Below are 19,201 nucleotides of genomic sequence, written 5' to 3' on the forward strand. Positions count from 1 at the left end.
AGAGAAAACAATTGCAAACAGATCTGCTGCTACATGGGAGGAAACAAACATCCTGTGTAATATTCTAAAGTTTGAAGACTGACTGGTAGCAATGCTTGGGAGTTAATGAGAGGATCAATATCACTCTCATGTCTTTTTGTCATACATGAAGCTAGAGTCAGCAGCCGGTTAGATGAGCTTTAGATAAAGACTGGAACCAGCTAGCCTGCCTCTGTCTGCGGTCACAAAATCTGCTTACGGGCACCTTTAAAGCTCACTAAGTAATACATTACATTTTATTTGGTTGCCTCATAAAAACCACGTAGAACACTGTAGAGACGGAATATTGTGATTTTACAAACACAAGGAGCTTTAAAGATGCTGGTAGATGGATTTGATTATCTATGGACAAAGCCAGACAAGCTGTGGAGGGCCCAACATGTGTCTCATAGAAGTAGATTGTGTGACTCTCTATGCTTTATCTTACAATAAAACTGCATAAAGTTTACAGGATAACTATGTTCTGTAGGTCTTTTTCACCACAGGAACTTAATGTAACACTTGAGTTGTCATATGTTGAAATGTAAAGCTAATACTTGGAGAACAGCTGGCATGTATGTTTTGCTGCCTTGCTATGGGTAAACTGTATGTTGTTTGCACAGTGTTTGATGAGTACACTTCTAGTTTAAATTCATGTCTTATGAAAGAGAGAGAGAGGTCATTTTAAATGGTCTCTCCACTTACCTATAGTGGCATCTACCCATGCAGATAAATGATATTTGTTTTGCAGTGCTCAAAAGCATTTGGAACATTTTGAAAATGAAAAACAACCCCTAACCCTAACTCCGGATAATCCACAGACCATAATGTCAACAGCTGTCATGGGTTTGGTGACAGTAGTTCTGCTGACAGTGAAGTCTGTGAATAATCCAAAGAAACCAGGACCCTGTTCATGGAGAGAAATGTTGTGAGCATACAAAAACACAAACAAAAATCCATTTGTATTGGGATGGAAATATCAAAGATGAATAAGTGGGAAGATACACTATTTTCTTATCAAATTATTGTGAAATTTAGTTCTTTACTTTGCTGGAAACCCTGTAGAACATCTGCAAGGTGCCTGAACCACTACTCCAGAACTCACCTTGGAGGAGCCTTTGGGACTGATAGCAAACACAGGTTTTCCGGTGTCTTCCTCTTTCTGTTTCTTCTTCTCTGCAGCCTCTGCCCTCCTCTTCTCTATCTCCTCCCTCATCCTCTTCCTCTCCTCCTGTTACGAAAACCACAATTTACGGTCTCATCTTTGTCACTGGTTACAAACATACTCCTCTAACAGTGAGACTTACTCTCCGATCTCTCACCTGCTCTTTGGTTTTCTTGTCCTCCATCTCCTGTTTCTTCTGCTTCTCCTCCTCCTCCAGGATCTTCCTCCTCTCCTCTCTCTTCCTCTTCAGGTCCTCCAGCTCGGCCTCTGCGTCCTGCTGCTTCTGCTTCATCTTCTCAAACTCCTCGCTCTCTGCGTCATTTCGCCGGCGCTTCAGCTCCTGCAGCTTACGTTCGGCCTCCTGTCGCTCCACGTCATCTGCCTTAGTGGAGGGAGTGCTGTCCCTGCTCACAAACACATAAGTTGTATACAAACTCATGTTTCATCCTACTGATGATTTCAAAATGATTGAAACTTCATCATACTTTATGTCCTTTATATCCATCCTCTCAATTCCTCATATTCCACATAATTATCTATTTTTGAAATATTTATGTTTATTTATTAATCTGTTTATTAATTCCACAGTTTTTAAGCGTATCGCCTTTGATTGTTTTGTTTTTTTGCTTTATGATGTTCAGTGTTTTTTCCTTTCTTCTCTTATATACTGTCTGTGTATCGGTCCTGCGTGTGTGTGTGTGGGGGGGGGGGTCTGCTGCATGCCCTTACAGGAATAAATAAAGTTGTACTGAATTGAATTGAAAGCACTCTGAGAGATTTTCTTGAAATTAGAGTATCATTCCAATCTGAAGATACATACAAATACATTTTAATTTGCAATGCCCATGGATGGATTACTGAAAAGGCCCACTAGGCACAGGCCGAGGGGCCCAAGAGGTCAGGGGGCCCCTGGTCCAGAGCCTCTGTTTGCAGTGAAGTGCTTGAAGAGTTACGACTTCAAAAAATTATGTGACCGAATTCTTTCAGACAGGGGGTCCCTATAGGAGGCATGGAGGGCCTTTTTCTGTCTGTGCCCATGGGCCAATTTTCTCATAATCGGTCCATGGTACCGTCCACCTCTTATCAAATACTTTAATGAAATGGCATGTATGAGTAATTAAATGGACGACAGAAAAGCCATACTTGAAAGGTGTAGGTTAAAACATTGTGTCTTACTGAAATGAGGAGTCAGGCAAGATTTACCTTGATGTCTTGTCCGTCTTCTTAAGCTTATTCTCAGCGAAAGCTCCGTTCTGTTTGGTTGGTTCGTTCTTGTAAAAAGAGAGAAAAAAGTTAGACGTCAAAACGCTGTTCCTACTTAATATACAGCTTCAATATTAGAGGAGCATTCATTATGAATGACAATCAATTTTGTTTTACCTTTTCCTTAAAACCAAATCTCTTTGGCTTCTCCTCCTTTACACAGACGACAAAACAAGGAACAAGATTAATAAAATAATGAAAACAGCAGGCTCAGTTCAAACAAATAATGTTGAAAACCCACAAAAACAAAAACTAGCCATTAGACAAATGTGGAGTCAAAGGCCTTACAGTGAATGTAGCTCAGATGTAAAATGAGGGCACATCACTATGTGACATCCTCGATACCACCTCCTCTTTTATCCTTGTGGCAAACCAAACACTGTGATCTACGGCCAGGCCACAAAACTATCATACAGCAATTATCTGCAAAGCCTGGACGAATCGAATGTGGTCCCCCAGTGCCACTTAATCCAAGAGATTAAGGACCAGTGTCACATTCAAATGTCTGTATTCTGCGGACAGAGACCTCATTTAAGTTTTCCAGGTTTTGGCTGTTGGTAAAAAAAAAAATTCCCATCAGTACCTCCTCTTTCTTCTTCTTTTCTTCCATCTCTCGCTTTTTGCGTTTATCCTCTTCCTCTTTTTTCTTTTTCTCCTCAGCCTCCTTTTTCCGCTTTTCCTCCTCTTCTTTCTTCTTTTCCTCCGTCTCCTTTTTCCGTCTCTCCTCCTCTTCTTTCTTCTTCTTTTCCTCTAGACCTTTCTTCATCTTCTTTTCCTCCTCCTCCTTTTTCTTTTTCTCCTCCATTTCTTTCTTTCGTTTTTCCTCCTCCTCTTTCTTCTTCTTTTCTGCCATTTCCCTTTTCTGTTTTTCCTCTTCTTCTTTTTTAATTTTTTCCTCCATCTCTTTTTTCTGTTTTTCTTCTTCCTCCTTTTTCTGCCTCTCTTCATTTTGCTTTTGTTGTTGTTGTTCCTCTTCCCTCTTCTTCCTTTCCTCCGCCTCCTTCAGCTGCCTTTCTTCTTCCTCTCTCTTTCGCTTTTCCATTTCCCTTTTTTGCCTCTCCTCCTCTTCTATCCTTAGCTTTTCATCCATTTCTTTCTGCTGTTTTTCCTCTTCTTCTTTCCTCTTCCTTTCTTCCTCCTCCTTGTCAACAGCTTCCTCAGCAGCATCTTTCTTCCCTACATCAACCTCAGCCTCCTCCTGTGAGAGAAGTTATATTTATTTAATTTTTCTATAATTTTCTGTGCATATATTATCAAAATAAAGTCACGAGGAAGCTAAAATAAGAGATCACACCTCATTTCTTGTGGTTGGTGTTCTTGACTCCTCAACAGATTCCTGTCAAGAGTAAAAATAACTTTAGAATATAAAATCTTTTGTCCCTCTTCAGTACATGTTCTGCTTCAGAAAAAGATAGAAATTCATCTTTACCTTCTCTTCTTCCTTCTTCTCTTCTTCCTCTTTCCTCCAGGAGTTTGCCACCTCCTCCTGGGCAGGATTCTCCTCCTTCTTCTCCTCTTCTTCCTCTGTGTGTCGCTGTCTGCTGCTGCTGATGGAGGACTGCTCCTCCAGTGTGCCGTCTGTGCCGTTGGTGCTGATGGTGGGGTCGAACTCCTTCTGTCTCTCCATGGCCTCCTTCATTCTCTTCTGCCTCCGCTCCTCCCTCTTGGCCAGGCGCTCCAGCAAAGCCTGGTCATCATCTGCACCTCCAGCACCAGTGGTGGTGGCGGAGGACTCGGACCCAGTCTCTGTGACACTGTAAAAACATGACATGGACTTGTTCATAAAGCAGTAAAGGACGTGAACTCAACTACACACACACAACAGGGATCTATTATCAAGTCTTCTGCTTCACACTATGATTTGGAATAACGACAAGTTGAGAAATGGTCAAACGACCAAACAGACATAGCTAATCTTCAATCTTAGATGAGGAACCTTGTAATTATTATTTTAATTATTTTAATAAGTAATGTGGGTTGTAATATAATGTGTGGCCATGCATCCCTTTTTCTTCACCCCTCACCTTACTCATGCATTTGATTAAGTTTGATTAAAAAACTGAAGTTTTTATTTCCCCAGCTGTTTAACCGTCTTCACTACTCGCTTTGATACCTTTCCTTTACACAAATTAGTTTGAGCTCATGACTGGCAATGGAGCTCACTGACTGGCAATGAAACTTAGTACAGACAATGCTGTTGATAATGTAACTGCAGCTGATCTGTTTCAGCTTCAATTTAAATGAAATATATATATATATATATATATAGCATGTTTTGCTGTAGAAGCATACATTTTTTAATTATTTAATTGATTTAAAGTAATAAGAGAAATTCCATCATGAAGGAGAATATTTACATAACATTTAAGTCGACAAAATCTTGGGAGGTTTGTTTCTGTCTTGTGACTCTTGCATCACTACAGTAAGTCCCTTCATCTACACTGTACCTGTTAGTGTTGATCACATCAATGGTACTAAAGTCCTCTGAGTCCCTCATCTTCTTTCTCTCTTCCCTCGCACGTCTCCGTCGCTCCCGTGCTTCCTCATCATCATCATCATCGTTGGCGTAACCCACACTGAAACATCACATATGCAGATACCCAGTACATATTAACAAGTTGGTTGAATGATAAAAATGTATTTTTACTCCAAAATGAGACAATCATTTCTGAAAAAAATATTTTAAATATGCTTTTAGTAAGTTTTCTCTTCCGCTGAACTTGGTTTCTTGCTGGTAGCAGGTGGTGATGATCGTTTCTTGACAAGAGCTTCGGCCATTGTTGTATTTACAAGTCAAGACGTTATATGTCCTCTGAGCAGGAGGCCACCGTGAGATGCTATCAGAAAGTAACGAAACGGGCCGCGGCTAGCTGGTTAGCGTGCTAACTTTAGTAGAAGATAAGACTTGATAGAGACAAGAGTTAACATTGGTGTTGCTTACCACCTGGAGACAGCTCTGGGCAAGTAAAACGATGACGTTTGACGCTGAGCTCACAACGTTTCTTCTAGACTGGTAAATACACGGCGCTAACGTTAGCTATAGAGCAATAGCTAAATGTGGCACGCCCAAACATGTGTGACCATTTTTGTGTTAATTTTAAATTTTATTTACGTAGTAGTAATTTCTAGCGACTTCAATAGCCTGTCATCAGCCTGGGAAATTAGTAATAATTTCGAAATGTAACTGTGTAATGTGGACTGTACAGGAGGACGGTGAAGCCACCTCAGGTGGAACTGTTGCCATGGAAGCAGTTGCGCTCACGTTGCCTCAAAGGGGAACTTCCGCCCACACCCCACATGCAATCTGGAAAGCCAATTGTTCTGTGTCTTTACTGCTGAACTTTACTTGTAGATTGTAGGTTAGTGCTTGGTAAAAATAATACTTACCGTTGAAAAACCAAGTCTTATTTGTACGTCAATTTTGCAGGAGTTTGTGACATTATTTTGAGCATTTATATTGTATTATTATACATTTATATATATTGAAGTTTGAAAACCTGCGACAGCGTCAGGCTACTTGTTTTGGCTTTACAGGTGAGTTAACTGCCGTCACACGGAGGTAACGTGGGATTTGAATACCTGTATACGTGCAACAATGTGGATAGGTTTATTTTCTTTGCACAGTAACTATTTGAGTAATTATTTCAGCTCCTGTGCACGTCAGAGATACCGGGAAAATGTTTTAACTGTTTTTATGTTTTAGTGCCTTGGGTATGAATATGAATACTAAATATTAATGCTTTAGGTTTAGAGCTTATACGTCTTACAGTGAGAATGACTCCTAATATGGATAATGTGCATAATTTTACTACCCAGAACAAGTGCAGCTATTTCTGCTATTTCAGATTTACAGTTGGATGTTGCTTGTTCAAGTACACTGGAATAATACAACTTGCACTATATATTTAAAGGTGACTGTATACCACTATGTTGCCTAAAGTATGAAACTGTATCAAGTACATTTGAAATTGGACATTGGACTGTAGCAACAATGGATGACAATATCTGGGTGAGGTCAAATTTCCCTTTTATCTACATTGTGGAGAGAAAAAGATGAGGTGATGAAGGAAATCTTTCTAGAGTGGAAACAATACTAGATGTAGAATTAGAGATGAGAGACAATGCCAAAATTGTTGCTCTCCTGTCTCTCCCTCCATCTTCCACATCTTTCAACATCCTGTCATTGACTTTGATCCAACTGTGAAAAACATTCACATTGAGACTCTTGAGCATGCCACACTATCTTTCCGAGCATCACCAGGCTTTATGAGGCAGGGAGAAAGCTTGAAATGGCCCATTGATAGCGCATGGGTATTATTTAACTCTGCTCATCTTGAACCCACAGTACAATGATTTACAGATGTTGTGAGAGGGCGAGGTGGATGGGAACCACAAGAATCCTTTCTGTGTTTAGAACAGAGACAAAGGCCCAAATGAGACGGAAATCCAGAAAATCCCCAGGCAGAGGTTCCTCCAAATGGCACGGGTTGCCACAAGGAATCATTGAGGAAGTAATTCAATTAGATTACTCCACCCAAAGCTAGAGGCCTGCTGTGAGATTTTTACTGTTACATTTCCAGATGAGTTACCTGAGGGGTAATATGATGAGGGCTTCTTTGGCCATCAGGAAAACAGAGTGAGATGAGGGAAAAGAGACTGAAAACTCCACTAAAACTTTCAGCTGAAGCATTCAGAGAAGGATGTGTTGAGCTGAAATAAAAATGGGAGTCAAAACATTCCAGCGTCTGCAGTGTTTCCTCAGGCTGCAGAGAGGAGCTGAGAAGCAGGAGGGCGGTGAGAGGCAGAAAAAGGCAAGGCAGGCTGTGTTGGCACGGCTGGCAGAGCTGGCTTCAAGACTGTGAGAAAATTCCTTTTTTTCATTGAGGCTCTGATCTGGACATCTGATATGACAGCAACTGACTCCTGAACTGAAGGAAAATGATGTGTGAGATGTAGCCATGGCCAAATTTCACCATCATCTCTTGATGGATAAAACTGATAATTGTACATATTTCTAACACATCCTGTTTAAAGCCCAAAGAAACAAGCCATTAGCTCCAACATCTCTGTGAGCCCCAAGACCCAACCCTGTCTCCTTGAAATCATGTTTATATGTATTTTTTAGGAATTTTAATTGTGACCAGATTATGTTTTCTATTACCGTAACAGGATATGTTGTTACGTTATCATTTGTTTTCTAGCAAAACATCCAATCTTGCAGCACAACATGCACTTACAGTGACTATATGATTATTAAACAGTTTTATGCTTATGTATAGCCACTCACAGCACTTAGCAGGTTAGCAAAGGTCATGGTCTTGTTTAATACAGAAAAAGTTCACAGTGACTTCTGACACAATGAGTTTGTTTACATTTAACCAAAACCACAATCTTTCACTAACCTTTTTGTAACCTAAACCTAACCACAGACCACGGTCTGGATGTAAACTACTGTCTCCAGTGTATTTTGTACACCAACCAAAAAAAAAAAAGAAAAAGTGAAATCATTTCCCAAAACACCTGGTCATTGTATGTGAATGCTAATTACTAATATTTAACTAATTATTAATACTGAAAATTGAGTAAGTAGTGCATTTTTTGGGGACTATTTTCGGACTAACACAAATCGGGGGCTCCAATGAGTAGCTGTGGCAGAAGAATGGTGTTTACAATGAACTTAAAATAAAGTACAGTGCCCACATTCATTATAATGAAGGAACAAATTTTAGACAACAATGAAGCTCTGTGGCACAGGAATAAGACAACACTTGTTACCAGGGTAAATTTATTGTTGGTTTTGGTCTTGCCATGGGATGGATTTGTTGACAATAGGAAAACATTTAGACACTACCATCACCACCAGACTTATCCTTTTAACTCTGCATCACTGTAAAGGGAAGCCAATAGTGCTGTAACAAATGCCATTGTGTAAAAATGTGGCTCACTAATTAAGCAGCGGCTGACAGCTACAGGTGTGAACGGTTGTGTTAATTAACACAGCTGTTTTCACTTTACTTGGGCTGATGACATCACATGAGGTCCCTGGGGTTTCACAGCAGATTATGGTTTGTTTGGTTCATTTTGTTTCTCAGTGGTTCCTAAATTACTTCTACTTGTTTTGGCACTAATTATGAATACAGCTATCAAACCTGAGTTTTTGCTAATTTTTCTCAAACCCTTTTTTCACCCTTTCAGTTTATATCAATGTAGTTTATCCAAGCATTTAAAAATGCAGCTTTACATTCAGGAGTACATACTTTACTCCCAAACTGGATGACAGTAATGACTTTATAACAGTACTGTATATTTATATGAGAACAAAGAGAGAGGGAGGGAGACGACAGAGAGCAAGAGACAAATCCAAACAGCAACACAGCTGACTGACTCCCTAATGAGTGAAAAGGGAGTCAAGATCATTAAGCAGTCATCACCTGAGCACCATCCAAGTCCTGTCTGCTCTACTCTGCTGCTTCATGTGGAGTCACACAGGCACTCACAAATCCCTCATGCAAAAATACATACACACCTACGCAGAGTGACTTCCTCGTGAGCAGCTGCTGTCTAATAACTGTCAACAACTGCAGACGTGGTTTATAAATGACTGGGAATGTTGGGCCTTAATGATCCAATATGGTCTGCTGAAGCCGTCCGGTTTATCTCATGAATGGTGAGTCAGACAGTCAAATACTGATGAAACTATGAGGTCTTGATTTAAGATAATATGGTGTAGGATGTCACCCATCCTTTTATAGTGCTTGTACGATTTTTACCACATTCACCTTTTTAGGACTGAATTTCACTCATGATTAAATGTCCATGTCTGTCTGTATGTATGTGCTCTATATATTTTTTTAATAACAAAAACATAACATAACCAACAGAAAAAGGGGACAAACAAAACAAAACGACAACATCAGAATCGCATCAAAACAAAACAAGATAACACAGTCAAAATTGTACTTCTAAATAACGCAAATACCCGACATATGTTCTTCATATATTTATGTGTTCTCAGTGGGTTCACCTACTTGTCAGCGTCGAGGCGCATCTGCTCTCTCCTCTGCCTCCTCAGCTCCATGCGACGGTCAAAGTCATCGTCCATGATGCCCAAAAGATTCTCCTCACTTTCTCACTAAAAGACACAAGTGTGATATCACATCATGTTTCCGAAAATCACTAATCAGTCATTAATTCATCCATCTTGCATCGTACACTTGATGAATCTTCTTTTTCTCTTTCTTTTTTGACAATCTGCGCACAGTAGGATCCTTGATCCATATAAGATTAATCTCATTTCATCATCATGGTAATTCATCACCTCTGGGATGTTTAATACTAAGTAACAAACGCTCACTGTGACTGTGGAAACATGTTCAATTCAATAAGAACAATTCACTAAATGTTTCCCAGCCGGTTGAAAAATAAAATTACAGGGGACCACCCAAAAATACTCCATGGCATGGGTAAAAAGTAACAAAAACTACAGTGCCTGTTGGTTTACAATACCTTACCAGTAGCTGAAGTTTAGTCCATGGACAGCACTGTCTCCCTTCTCGTCATATATCAACTTCTAGTGTCTGGTTTATATCTCAGCCCCTCTGCAGCATGAAGAATTCCTGCTTGTTCTGTCCGTGGCTTTAACTACCAGAAAAGGCAAAGCCTGCCTCTCTGCTCCCCTCTCCTCTCTCAGCCTCCCTCCTCCTCCTCGACCTGACTCCTGCTCTCTCACTCTGTCTCACTTTCCCCTCCCTGATCTCTGACTTCAGACTCTCAAATTATTTCTCTTAGTTTGTCTCATCCTGCTATCTTTACTCCATCTTTCACGCTGCAGTCTTTTTTCTTTTTCTTTTTTTTCCTCTCTCTTCAAAATGAATCGACACCTATTAAACGACCTACTATCCTTATCTCCTCCTGTTCTTTTTAAGGCCCCTTAGTTTACAGAACTGATGCATAGTGGTATCACTGTGCAAAGCTTCTGCAACCAAATGTCAAATCCAATCTCATCAACCTTGAATAAATTGATAAACCATTTAGGCTACCTGTCAATGCAGTCTTTGCTCAGTGTTGCTGGCATTGTTACCATGCACACACATCACTTTATATCAGTTATTATCCATAGAGAGAGGGGGTTGAAATTCATTCTGGAAACAGAAATAGGGTAACATAGATGAAGGTAACAAAATTTGCCTATACTTGCACCCCAAAAGCTCACTAATTAACACATTATATCTCATTTCCTTACACAAAATAAAATAGAATAAAACAATGCATGTTTAGTTTGTGGTTTTTACAGTGGGTTATGTCAAAGATACATGTTTTATGTATGAAACAAATGAGATGTAACGTGTTGATTAGTGAGCCTTACAGGGTGCTGGAAGGCAGATTTTGTTGAGCCAGTTGTTCCCCCAGTTTCTGGTCTTAGCTAAGCTAACCAGCCACAGCTTCATATGTACTGTACAAACATTGTACAAACAGTCTTCTCATGTATCTAACAACTTCTTTACATTTGGGTGTGATTCTTGAATGTGTTTAAAATTTTCTTGTAGGTCCCTAATGTGCTCCCTAAAAGTGTCCTCAATTAAGTAAGACCTGTTTGAATAAAGAATTAACCAACCCCCTACACATACTTTCAGAATACAGATGTGGGGCTTTAGATCCACTTGACAACCTACTCTACAGAACAGCTTCATTTGAGTTGTATAATAACCAGTGAACCCTTAACTCCTTCTCCTCTTGTTTGGTCCTTGCCCACTGATAATTTCTAGTAAAAGGCTGCCAAAGTATATAATCTACAATCCAGTGTGTATCAACAGCAATCAACCTACTGCCTAAACCCTCGATAAAGTAAAGATTAATTTGTATTTTGGCTGGCTCTGGTAACATCACAAACATCTATTGCCAAGTCATTAACTGCAAAACTCCTGGCTGATATAGAGCAAAAAAATCATATAGATTTCATAGATAAATAATAAATAATAAATTGAGTGGATAGACTTGGATGCAATAGATTTTCAAACAAAAGTAACCATATGTTAACACCTTCAGCTTTGAGCACCATTTCCAAACCACTGCCAATAAAAACTCAAATGAGTGAACCTTTCTGCTCAGCTTTGAATATTTTCCAGCTGCACAATAAGCAGCTGCCATCAACCAGCTTTTGAACACCTTGTTGAAGTCTGTTAGAAAGTCTGGCAGTGGCTCCAGCCAACAGATGCAGTACACTGGTGTAAAAGTACATAGGAACTCTGATGTGTGATTTCAGAAAGATTAACAACTCCATCCCACTCAGAGGTGGAAGGAAAATGAAACCAAAGAAAAAGTCCAGACATTTTGTCACAGTTCAATTCCAGTGTTTGAATGTACATTGTTACAGTCTGGGACAGATTATAATTATCATTATATTAGTTCTATTAACAAAAGATGCAACATTGGTGAAATACCTAATGAGCTTTTATTATGACAATGTAGTCTAATAAATATATAGTGTACTTCCTAGGCAGACCCAAAGAGTAGTACTGATTAGTACTTTTGTTATGTCTTTCCATACAGTTTCTTAGCTCAGTTACTATCTTCAGACTACATCAGAAGACTTAAAAAAAAAGGCATCCAAGTGAGATTGTCCCTCTATGGGTGAACAGGAGAAAAGTCCAAATCCCCAAAACCAAACAATTGCTATCTACACCATCACCATTTAAAGCAGCAAAAAGACACCTAATTAATTGTTCAACGCACTGATCGAGGAAACATCAGGCCAATGTTTTGACAGACTGCTTGTTTCTGCTTGTTAATATATAAACTGAAAATGAGACAAAAGACATTGGTCTTGAGAACATGCTGAAAGAAAAAGATGCAGAGACTGTTTCTGGCCTGCCCCGAGGAAACAATCCATCTTCTTCTAAAACAACATAACGAAAAAATTTCTGGGAATCCAGATAATGTGAGCCCACGGAGTCAAGTTGACATCACACTTAATTCTGTTTATATCATGCACCATTGTGTGTGTTTCCTCCTCCTCTACATTGATGTGACACACCTGCAATATATTAATGTCCCAAACAATTGAAAGCCAGACTAGCACAGTATTATAATCATTCTCAGTGTTATAAAGAAGGCCACTTCAGCATCATCCTTTTATGTTTAATATCTGTATCTTCAGATCTGAAAAGGAGCCCACCAGCAGTGAGCAGCGGATCATTGTATGACTCAGGCATACAACAGTTTCGTTCTCACAATGGCCGATTCCATATACAGTCACAAAGCCCAACAGAAATGGGCCTAAAGAGGCCTTCTTGAAAACATCCATTACATCTCTAATGAGACAGTTCATTGCTTTCCTGGAAAAGGATGACACTCGTTTACACTTTACCTCTGCAAAACAGGAGAGTGATTTATTGCAACTTATAAATTTTACTTCAGGACAAAACATTTTTAGAGATGGTTGTGTTAATAATGTATAATCCATAATGATCAGGAATAAAAGGGATAAAGACTTATTTTTAGACTTACTTAACTTACTGTATGTGTAAGCAAAATAAACCCCTCAAATGAAAAAGAAAGCCAAGCTTGGTCTCTCAGACAAGAGGACAGAACCAACGGTATAGCCTACTGTCTGACTGATGAGCACTAGGTGAAGTCATTGAAACAGCTTTGGTGCCAGTGTTTAATATACTGTACTGTAGGTATAAGCTGGTGAATCACAATGCATGGAAAAGATTACAGGATTTCTAGATGATACAGATTTCCCAGTGACCTCTATGGTCTCCTGGTCTGGTCTGCACCACCGAGCCGGCATCAGTCAACTATGATGTCACGGACACAGGTGTTCTCCCAGGGTTCAACTAAATATGCAATCATAATGATTTAATGATTACCACAGTTCATTTTATTATTGTCATTAATATAATCACCCTAGCCACCATCATTACCACCATTTTGACATTAGCCAAATATTTTACAAGTGTGTTACAGTAAAAATTCAGTTTTCCAGCCCTAAACTACGGGGGTGATTTCTCTCACAGTTACATGAGACTGATATCCATCACTCCCTCACAGCTGGTCTTATGTGGGACCACTTAAAGTCTGGGGATGACAAAGGCTGGTCTGTGTTTCTCACGCAGGTGCTGGAGCCTTATGGACTCTGTGGAGCAGCAAACAAAGATTTCTGCAGGCTTACAGCTCACAGACATGTCAGAGTCGCAATCCAGCCCTGTTTGAATTGGCCTGGGTCCAACACGGTCAGCAGACCTCTGCATTTCTAAAGTTTGAAAAATCATCACTCTGGCAGGTAGCCACACACACACAAACACACACACACACACACACACACACACACACACACACACATATTGAGTACAGATACTAACTTGAGAGTTCCCCATAATAGCTGCCCCGTTAGATAGAAGTGTGTGCTTGCATGAATTATTACATGCAAACAAACAAGCACGAAGCATTGATCATATTGGGGTTACACATTATCTTACATATAAACAGCAAAAGATTGTTGTAATCTCCTCGTTTACACATGTACAGCATGTTTTAGGCTTCTCCTCTTTCCACAAATAATTCCCACATGACGGGTGCCCATGGCAGTTTATAATTCATACATCTGTAAATGATTTAGCTCATCTGCTCTGACTCTGATGGGATCAGACGCTGGTGGTGCAGGACATCTTCTTCTCTACATCACCACAGTCAGTCTGCTCTCATGCAACTAGCAACTCATCACTAGCCGAATGCCGCCCCTAACTCTCAGCAGACATTTCTCATGAATATTCATTTAGATGTTTGCAACAAATCACGTATCATATGAGGAAAAGAGCAGAGACGAGGAAACAATTCTGGTTTTGTGCTGGCAGCATGTAATTACGTGGCACGAATGTGAAATGTAGACTGGCAAAAAGTAGTTGTGTATGGATTCTGTCAAATGTGTAAATATGAGATTTGCATTCAAGCATTGAGCAAGAATATACACAATTATGCAATGACAGAATAGGGCTTTTAAAGGAATAGTGCAACATTTTTGGGAATGTGCTTACTCACTTTCTCGCTGATAGTTAGATGAGATGATCAATACCACTGTCATGTCCATATATTACCTATGGAGCTAGAGCCAGGAGGCAGTAAGCCTAACTTCTGGAAGCATAGGCAAACAGCAAGCCTGGCTCTGCCTTAAAGGACTGTCTCTTATCCCTGCCAGGTCCTGCTGCTATCTTAATAGATCAAATGTATGAACAAGGAACTAAGAGATAACACACATTACACCTGATGTAGAGTATTCAGAGGACAAACACAATTTCACATTCAAACATTAAGTCAGCCAATGTCAGCTGCAGCTTGTAAGGAAAATAATTATCTGAATCTGACATCCTACCTGGTTTGTGCTTAGTACAAACTCTTTTTATTTCAGAACATGCAGAGACTTACATGAAGATCAATGATAGAGTGCTGGCCCTCGCTGCAAAGTCTACTAAAAGCATTAGAGTGATCTCTTACTATAATTTGAAAGAATATATACATTCTATTAACAAATATTGAAAGCGCTGACTTATGAATCTTTTAATATACTGATAACTGAATTTAACTGGGTGACCTTTTAAGTGTGATTAATGGACACAGTTCTGAACAAAAACGTGTTTGCTTCGTATCCAATGCCAATGTTGCCCATCAAAAGTACTTAAATCACAGTAAGCCCACATTTGAGCCCTTTGTTTCTGAAGCCAAAGGATTTAGCCTGAGAATTCCTCAAGTGTTCCACGTCTTATAAGACATTAGTGGTCGGTGTGCAATACAAAAGTTAAAAGACTCTTACTAAAAGCCCCATAATTACATCAATTGCATGGTCCTCCTTTGTGTTTCTATTCATCCCAGCATTGTGTACACGCCATGTGCTATTTGTATATTGTCTGGCTTTGTAATTACTGGCTTGATGATGGCGTCCCTATAGAGAGTCTGCCAGTGTATTAATCAGACATCAAAAGAAGGCAGAGGAAAGCATTATATTGTATTAAAGACCGTGCTTATAATGGATGATTTACATTTGGTTTGGCAAGTTACAGTCGACCTCACATCTTCATTCTGGAAATGTTCAGGAAAGACATGCAGGCAGCTGGATATCAGTATCTGTACAGCTCTGTCTCTCTCAATCCATCACAACTTGTGGATGTAACAACTATGAAGCCATACAATAACAAACTTACTTTTTGCTATTTGTTTTATATTTTGTTCTAATGTCATTTATTATGATAAACAACAGGCATTCATTCTAAAGCAGTTATTTTCAGTATATCATTCTGTAGCAGCCAGTTTCCGCCACCGCAGTTACAGATGCTTTTATATACTCCCCAAATGCCCATTAGGACCATCATCTATAGGCACTTTATTACAGCTGTTTTGTAACTCTTGATTTGTTAATTAAGTCAATTTACTGCTAACCAAGCTAGCTATTGTAGCTAGCAGTCTGTGGCTAACATTTAATACAATGTCCTATCTTAATTTATTCAACTTTTTTTACTCTTAATGTTTTACTCTCTTAGATTAATGGTGTTTCTCTTTGTATGGGAAGTTTAACCTTTTGGTAAATACTCTTTTTTGCTTTCTTGCAAAGAGTTATCTTGGAATGAGAAAATTGAAATCACTCTTGAACCTTGGACAAAGGTTGGCTTACTGTTTCCCCTTGTTAGTCAGCTGCTGGCAGTAGCTTCATATTTTGCGTAGAGATATGTGAATGGTATCAATCTTATTATCAATGTGAATGTTTCATTTATCGTTGATATTTCACTGGTGATATGTGAAATAATTTTAATGTACTAATTAATTTTTATAATACCTTTGGTAAAGCCTTTTATTATTATAGGCTATCCCATCTTTTTCTGATTTGTAATAACTCTTATTTTTTGTCTCTATATTTATACTCTTTTGATGTTATCATAGTTACTTCCACTAAAGACTTTAAAGGCCAATTACTGTCTTCAGCCTTTATTGGAGATGTGTTTAACTCACTGCAGGTACTGTACATACTGCTGATTAGTTGTTGAGGAATTATGCGTTTGGTTTCTGTCATTGTAACTTTTCAGGTAACTATATCCCAAAATCAGACAAGGTTCTTGTTGAAAGATAAAGAAAGTGCTTCAACACGCTTATAGATAAACAGTTGCCAGAGAGGCGTTTGCAATCAATCAAGAAGACGCAGCTGCTTACTCCACATGACCAAACATGGTCACATATGAAAAAGTCCCTGACCAGGATACAAATTCCTCTCAGTTTGCAAGCCACAACATACTGTAATGTTGACCTTTTCTGCAGCTCATTAAAATGTTTGTGTATAGTTGGGTTAAAATGTAGGGTGTGTTGTTCTGTGACCAATAACTATCAAGTGGTGCAGTGAAGATTAGAGAGTTACCATCTCTAAACAGAGAAACAGGCTTGGCAGGACACTCACTCGCTCTTCATCTCTCCACTCTCTGCAGCTCAGCTTTGTTTTAATAAGCAAAGGGACACAAGGAATCCATCATCAGATGAACCTTAAACAAGTGGAGATTGTTGTTTGCTTGCTGTATTTTGTCCATGATAAAAAATAAAAAAAAAGATTTGAGTGATCAATGAAACTCAAATAAAATATCTCTGGTGACACAAGATGCTAAATGAATCAATGAATTCAAAGCTGAGTTAGAGTTTCCTCCTCAGCCAGAGACTCAATGGAAATAGATGCAGCTATGTGCACTCCCTGTTCCGTATCCCATCAGCTGAGATGGTGTACTCGGCCTCCTTTTAAGGAAGTACACAGGCAGTGTTAGTTGTAGTGTCCCAGCTTGGCAAGGTGCAAGGCCATGGACAGAGAGCATGGTTTACTCTAGGAAATACCTTCTGCTATACAAAGTGGGAATCCAAGAATAACCTCTTTCCATTGTGATCGCCATTAATCCACTTTCCATAATGCTGCTGTGAGGCAGAAAGGCAGCTCATCATCATTGTCAAAACAGTGGTATAGCAACAGTTGGACATTTCAGCAGATAAATCCTGCATCTAAATAATTCTGGTATGTTATAAAAGAATGTTATTCCTCCATACATCTCCCATGAGTAGGTTTGATGGCAGACTGATTACTGATGAATGACTTCATTAATGTCAGGGCCCCTAACATTCACTGCTACCCCCCCTGTGATTTGCTCATATGGAAAACCATTTCCTCTCCCATTTAAAGCATCCCATCTGTACAAAAACAGGGCAGTCAACCTTCCTCTTGGTCAAATCACACCACTTTCTACAAATATTAATTTGTGCTCTGAATAAAACATCAGCTGCCAACTCCCTCCTGTGTCAGTTTCACATTTGGTAAGTTTGTGTCCCAACTTCTTTTTAATGACTTTTAAACTCACTCTGTTTAAAAAATCCTCTCTGCTCATGCTCACAAAGAAAGCTCATATCCCACCCTGTCTTGTCACAGACGCCATGAAGACATTGGTGTTTTTTGGATCGAGCTAATTTGACACAGCTTTTAATGGGAAACATAAAGTCGTCCACAGATGACAAAAAATGTCATTAAAACAAAAGTATGAACTCTTCTTCTTTGTGTTTCTGCTGCGTGTTCATATGTATACGTGCACACTGAAGGCTATGAAGGCTTGAAGTCAAATCTATTATAAATAACTTTCTCACTTCATGCAAAGTGGGCAATTTTTACTGTAGGTACACAGTGGTTTTCAGTCTTGTAACGCAGAAATATCGTGACAGTAATCAAGAAGGGAGAGGATGCTCTGGAAACCCAAACACATTTCCAGTCCCCAAGGAGATGAGCCCATGGTCATAAACTCACACACTCCAACCCCATGTGATTGTAGCCTTTATCTTCAATACCATCTAAGGAATAGGAGACTCACTTGGCATGTCCACTACAGCAAACAGCTTTTCCACAGCCGGACTGCTCAGTGTATCAGTAACAGACACTGAAGTCAGAATAGTATTAACTCCTGCGTTGAACAGAGTGGATACAAGTACTGAGCCTCACAAAATGTGGATTCTAGGAGTTAGGACTATGCAGGTCCTATCTTCCTAATATCATTTCATGAATGCAACTTGGATACTGCTCCTTCCAATTTAGATTCCTCAGCAGATATATACTAAACTATATGAGCTTTATATTTTCAATATGTTCTCTTGAGGAGTTAATGACCAGCACTGATAGAAAATGTCGTTTATTGACTTTTATTGTCTTAAATCGTTCAGTAACATTTTAAGTTGTCAGTATTTATATCTTTTGTTCTGAGCATAAACAAATGTTTTCCTTCACACTTATATTGCCCATTTGTTACTCTGCCTGAGGATGCAAGTCCCTCCAGGACCCTTTTCAAGCCAGTGTCCAAACTTGTAAAGGGGCAAGACATTTCAACATAATCTCGTCATTTAAATATCTGTATACAGAATAAGCACTGTGTAATCCTTTCTTTACTTTTTGCCCCAAATAAATGTCTTATAAGATATATATAAGATTGATCCACTTGCAACTTGTCAGAAGCATAGGTCTATCTTGAGACAGGTGTATCTAGATTAGATCAGATATAAAGTATTTTTTCCAAGGAGGTGAAGAGTGAGTAAGCAACATAAGATAATTTCTTGCAACAAGTAAGATGTAGTCTTTGAATATAGGTTACCTGCTCCTGATCAAAACCAAAAAACTATTCTCGTGAATGAGCCATACACCTATCCTGACACAACATTAATTGAAACCAGCTACAACTTTACCAGTCACAGTGCCAGTCA

At 39.2% G+C, this 19,201-nt stretch overlaps 1 protein-coding gene across 6 annotated transcripts in view; it reads right to left on the reverse strand.

The window, feature by feature from the left end:
- The window catches only part of LOC111651500 (uncharacterized), a 29,478-nt gene that overhangs the window by 10,026 nt on the left and 251 nt on the right, over positions 1 to 19,201 (reverse strand). For 4 of the 6 annotated variants that reach the window (XR_015436940.1, XR_015436939.1, XM_087172727.1 and 1 more), the window contains exons 1-10: positions 9,958 to 10,107; positions 9,475 to 9,578; positions 4,894 to 5,022; positions 3,876 to 4,200; positions 3,741 to 3,782; positions 3,030 to 3,644; positions 2,564 to 2,599; positions 2,387 to 2,454; positions 1,341 to 1,590; positions 1,124 to 1,249 (exon numbers count right to left, since the gene is read on the reverse strand). Coding sequence is in view for 4 of the 6 variants with exons in the window: in XM_087172727.1 (XP_087028853.1) it covers positions 1,124 to 1,249; positions 1,341 to 1,590; positions 2,387 to 2,454; positions 2,564 to 2,599; positions 3,030 to 3,644; positions 3,741 to 3,782; positions 3,876 to 4,200; positions 4,894 to 5,022; positions 9,475 to 9,548 (1,665 nt within the window). In the remaining 2 variants the exon portion in view is untranslated. Of the gene's footprint in view, positions 1 to 1,123; positions 1,250 to 1,340; positions 1,591 to 2,386; positions 2,455 to 2,563; positions 2,600 to 3,029; positions 3,645 to 3,740; positions 3,783 to 3,875; positions 4,201 to 4,893; positions 5,023 to 9,474; positions 9,579 to 9,957; positions 10,108 to 19,201 lie in introns of those variants that run through there. The other 2 variants (XM_087172726.1, XM_087172725.1) reach the window with 2 other exon arrangements.

This window comes from Seriola lalandi, unplaced genomic scaffold (genome assembly GCF_002814215.2).
Source record: "Seriola lalandi dorsalis isolate HSWRI2012SDOR001 ecotype SW California unplaced genomic scaffold, Sedor1 jcf7180002053683, whole genome shotgun sequence".
NCBI classification, from domain to species: domain Eukaryota; kingdom Metazoa; phylum Chordata; class Actinopteri; order Carangiformes; family Carangidae; genus Seriola; species Seriola lalandi.